The sequence below is a fragment of the Phaseolus vulgaris genome, chromosome 3 (genome assembly GCF_000499845.2).
Source record: "Phaseolus vulgaris cultivar G19833 chromosome 3, P. vulgaris v2.0, whole genome shotgun sequence".
Lineage (NCBI taxonomy): Eukaryota > Viridiplantae > Streptophyta > Magnoliopsida > Fabales > Fabaceae > Phaseolus > Phaseolus vulgaris.
Genome location: NC_023757.2, coordinates 4,412,836 through 4,417,106, shown reverse-complemented (window position 1 = coordinate 4,417,106; position 4,271 = coordinate 4,412,836). Strand labels below are relative to the sequence as shown.

The 4,271-nt window shown below is 34.0% G+C and overlaps 1 protein-coding gene across 1 annotated transcript; it reads right to left on the bottom strand.

Moving 5' to 3' along the window:
* Nucleotides 1-658: 658 nt before the first annotated feature.
* On the bottom strand, nucleotides 659-3,744 carry LOC137806351 (probable methyltransferase TCM_000336). Its single transcript, XM_068606402.1, has 4 exons — nucleotides 3,079-3,744; nucleotides 2,554-2,958; nucleotides 2,048-2,320; nucleotides 659-1,179 (listed from the first exon to the last, which is right to left on the bottom strand). The coding sequence occupies exons 1-4, from the start codon at nucleotides 3,151-3,153 to the stop codon at nucleotides 847-849; spliced, it is 1,086 nt and encodes a 361-aa protein (XP_068462503.1). The 5' UTR covers nucleotides 3,154-3,744; the 3' UTR covers nucleotides 659-846.
* Between the last annotated feature and the right edge of the window lie 527 nt (nucleotides 3,745-4,271).

The window sequence follows — 4,271 nt, the reverse complement described above, 5'->3', positions numbered from 1 at the left end:
ACATTATCCTTATTTAAAAATCCATCACTATATTAATTTGAGACTCCACTTTAATTATCTTTCTAATATATAATTAATTTTTATATATTAGAAACTGTTGGGATCACTCACTGTTATTGGAAAATTGAAAAGCTTAGAGTAAATAAATATGACGTAATTAGAGACTAAAAGTAGATTTGCAAAAACATTTATTGTTTGATAGATTTTCTGAAGTGACTGATATATATAACAGAACAACCATGTGACTTGTAAAAAGGAATAAATCTATAGTGACTTAAATGGATAATCATGTTTATTCAACGGTTTTAAAATTAAATTATATAAATTAGCCAGTATTTTGTGGGAGGGTAATCTTAAATGTTAATATAATGAACTTTATAGTTAAATTATTTATGTCAAGTCTAATAAGAAAATAATAAAATTTTTATTATTCTAATACACATTATTATATAATAATGTTGAAGTATGAGCACGAAATATTTTAAAAAAATCTTGATATAATTTATATATATTAAAAAAATTTAATCCAACGTCAGAAACAACTTTTAGAAATATTACATTAATTTTGTTTTTATAAAAGAATGTCTGTTCCTCATTTTTTGGAGGTCCCATATGCATTGCTTTTGCAAACACACGATTAATATTAATACTATAAATATGATGAAAAACCTTGAAATATGATCTGAATTGAAAAAGTATACATAAATGGAGGAAACTGAAACACCAATATACTTACATTGGACTGATCATGATTACATTACAGTGATGAAATTTAAACACATCTCATTACAGCAAACCAAAATGATTAATAGACCTTAATAGAATGTTTTTGTTTTGTACAATCAATTATATTTTTCTGAGAACCAGAACAAAAGAGATTGGTCTGATATCCTCCTTAGCCATTTCTTCATCTACCAATCTTGCATAATTCTCAAACAAACTGTCCAAGATCCTCTCTCCAAAGTGGTGTGAGATCATTGATTCTTGAATGGCCCTAACTGCTACAGCAACCTGTGTTCCATGGCTCTCACTGCCATGTTCACTCTTGTCCATCTCAAACATCTCTAGCCTCTCCAACTTCAATGACCCTTCTTTCCTTATCTCATCTTCTATCTCTTCCCTTGATGGTGCATAGAAATGTACATCATATGAATCAAACACATCTTGCTCTATTTCTCCCTGGAAAATGAAAAACAAAAGTGAAGTAAAGAAGAAAGCAAAGGTGACAAAAGAATTCATTCATTCATTCATAGTTATCCATATATACCTTTTAGGAGTACCTGGTCAGAATTTGAAGCAGAAAAGAAAGAGTAAAGTGCATTCATAGTTATCCATACAGTTCTTTCTATTTTAACAAAAGCAAAGTCCTTGATTGTGTAAACCTAAAAAAAAAGCACAAATCATAATATCCTAGGTGTGTCTAGAGAGAGAGAGTTTGTAATATTACATAATTTGGTTCTTAAAATCGACCATTTATGTTGTTTTCACTTCCAAAAGTATATCATATGGGTCAAAAGTATTGTGTTTACTAAATTATCTTATCAAGTTAGTAGTTCATATCTTGCTGGATTAATTTGTATGAAAAATAAAATAACACAAGTTATCAGTTTTAGACTGATTATTAACTCCAGTTTTATATATTCCATGAACTTTTAAAAGTTGTTTTTCTTTATGACATGAGAGCTTATGATAAAACTGATGATAATGCAAGTTCACCAATAAAATTCCAACCAAAATCGTTTCATTGACTCTAATGTCAAGCTAGCTAATTCTGATTAGCTAACCACTTACAACAAAATATAGCAATCAATAAATCATTGAAAGATCATGTCAATTGTCAAATACACTGCTGAAATTAGCAAGGGTGACATTACAGAATTTCCACAAAAGTAGCATCTAAATCAATATAGTTTTGCTTCAGTAATTAGGAAGGAAGTTACATATTTTCAACCTTATTTTTTTGTCCTTGTATGTTGAATTTCAATTTGTCAGTTAGAAGAGCACAATAATAATGATAATGATAATGATGTCTCCTCTATTAACGTACCTGTGAGACTAGAATAGCAAATGAACGGGAAAGAATCTCCCAAAAGAAAGAGTTGCCTCTGTCGACATGTTCTGGGCCCCTTCTTCCCAGAAATATCAGAACCATTCTCCCACCTACTACTAGTTCTTCTGACCTTGACCGAAGGAACAAGGAAAAATCTTCTTGGAATTGATGAGAGTATGCTTGAGACACCACTGAAGGGCTTGACTCAGAAATGTAAACACAACCTTTGTTCAATGGCCTTTCGTGGTCATCAAAGAGTGCTGGAGGAACCTGCATGACACAAACCACCAATAACTACTTCTAAGTATGTTCCAAGGTAAAACAATGAAACATGGACACCAAATAGTATAACTGTCTGTCTCTTTCTTCTTATCACATCATATCACTTATTACCTTATAACAGTACTAAAACTTGTGTCTAGAAAACAGTATGCTTATAGATATGGGTAAATAAAACAGTGTAAGATGATGAGGATGTCTAGGAAGGGGAAAGTGTATTATACCCTAGAAAGCCAGTGTAGACTGTAGGAGGAATGGACAAAGTGCAAGTAACTGTTTGGGAATAATCTTCCATAAAATGAGCCAGGGTAGCCTCCCATGAAAATGGAAGGGAGCCCATTTTTCCTGTCTTGCCTGAGCAACTTGTGGAACTCTGGCAGGGCCTTGAAAATTGAATTGAAGTCATTTGTTGGGAGATCATTGAAGTAGACCCTGAACTCAGTGGAGTGGTGCATGATCTTGTGGCTTATGCCTTGGATGGTCTGAAAGATATCTTTGATGATTGATAGGGTGTTGGGTCCAGAGGAACAGCCCAAATCAGCAATGCCTATGCTCTTGGGAGTTGTTGCAAGGTAAAGCTCCTCAACTGTTTGTATGATTATGTGCTTCACCTTATCAGATGCCTTCTTCTGCAGGAACAAGATTAAAGCAGGTGAGTACAATCACAAAGAATTCATAGCCAGAACAAGAAAATGATGGGGGAGAGGTTGTGGATTGAGATGAGAGGTGGAAGGAAAGAAAGAAAGAACCTGCAGTGAGGAATTCTTGGCATAGCTAGTTTTGCCAACTCCTCCAGTCATGTGGAAGGCTTTCTCTACATCCATTTTTTTCAGTTGGATTAAGCCTTTCTAGCTTGTGAGTGAAGTTGTGGCCATCTTATAAAGGGAGATTTCAATGATGTGGCCATTTACTTTCTCTTTTATTTCCTTTTCTAATTTCTCTTTAGCCCCGCTCTTCCAAAAAATATGGCACATTACTAATCATGGTATTTCAGAATTAATCACCTTTAGAGTGGCACGTTAACCACAAAACTCACACCTCACAAGTGACCATAATTGTTGCTGCTGATGATGCTCCTTGAGAAACAAGTCTAACCAAGCAATGTGGTAAAGGGAGGGTTAAGTTAACTTAAACCAGATCCTTGAAGAGAATTTGATTAATTTTAAAGTCCAAAATGTTGTCTATGGAAGAGTACTCAGAGAGCAGGAGTTGATGTATTTGGTGATTCATCCCCCTCTCCTTTCCTACCTTAAAGGGCTTAATGTATGGGGTGGTTCTGCCTTTTTCTTTGTTGACACTAATGATTCAATCTGTCAAAAAGTTTGATGTTAGGCATCATTGAAGTGAAAGTCCTATAGTGGATATTCACTATTTTGTCCCCGCAAAAGTTTGATCATTTGGTTAGAAGGGCCTGTGATTGAGTAGGAGTTGGACCAACTTGTGATGGTGCTAGTCACTGCCACTTTGTCTGGATCAACAACTTTGAGTCCATCAAATCAGTATAGCTTTAGATGGGTAATTAGATATTGTATTTTACAGCACACAATTCCTTAAATTCAAAACCATTTATTCAGTTACTCCACTGGTGTATCAGATTGTTGTTTTAGTTTAACCAGTGACCTGAGTTTGTGTTGCAGATACATAAATACATCATATGTTTGTGGTATGCACCTTACCCTCTACAAGTATATAATCTGATTCCAGTCTAACTATTCCATTGAATATAAACCATGAAGTTGAGAAGTATATATAAAAAATTCATAAATGGAAAATGGTGTGAATTGGTGATGTTTTATTTGATTATGGTTGAATTTTTGGGTGATTCTCCTAAAAAGACACGTAAAGTGATGAAAAAAAAAGGTATATTGAAATAGAGGAACGAAGCAATGGGTTGTTGACAAGTGTGGGAAAATGTGGTGCTTAGTGGATGGTATGTTGTCAT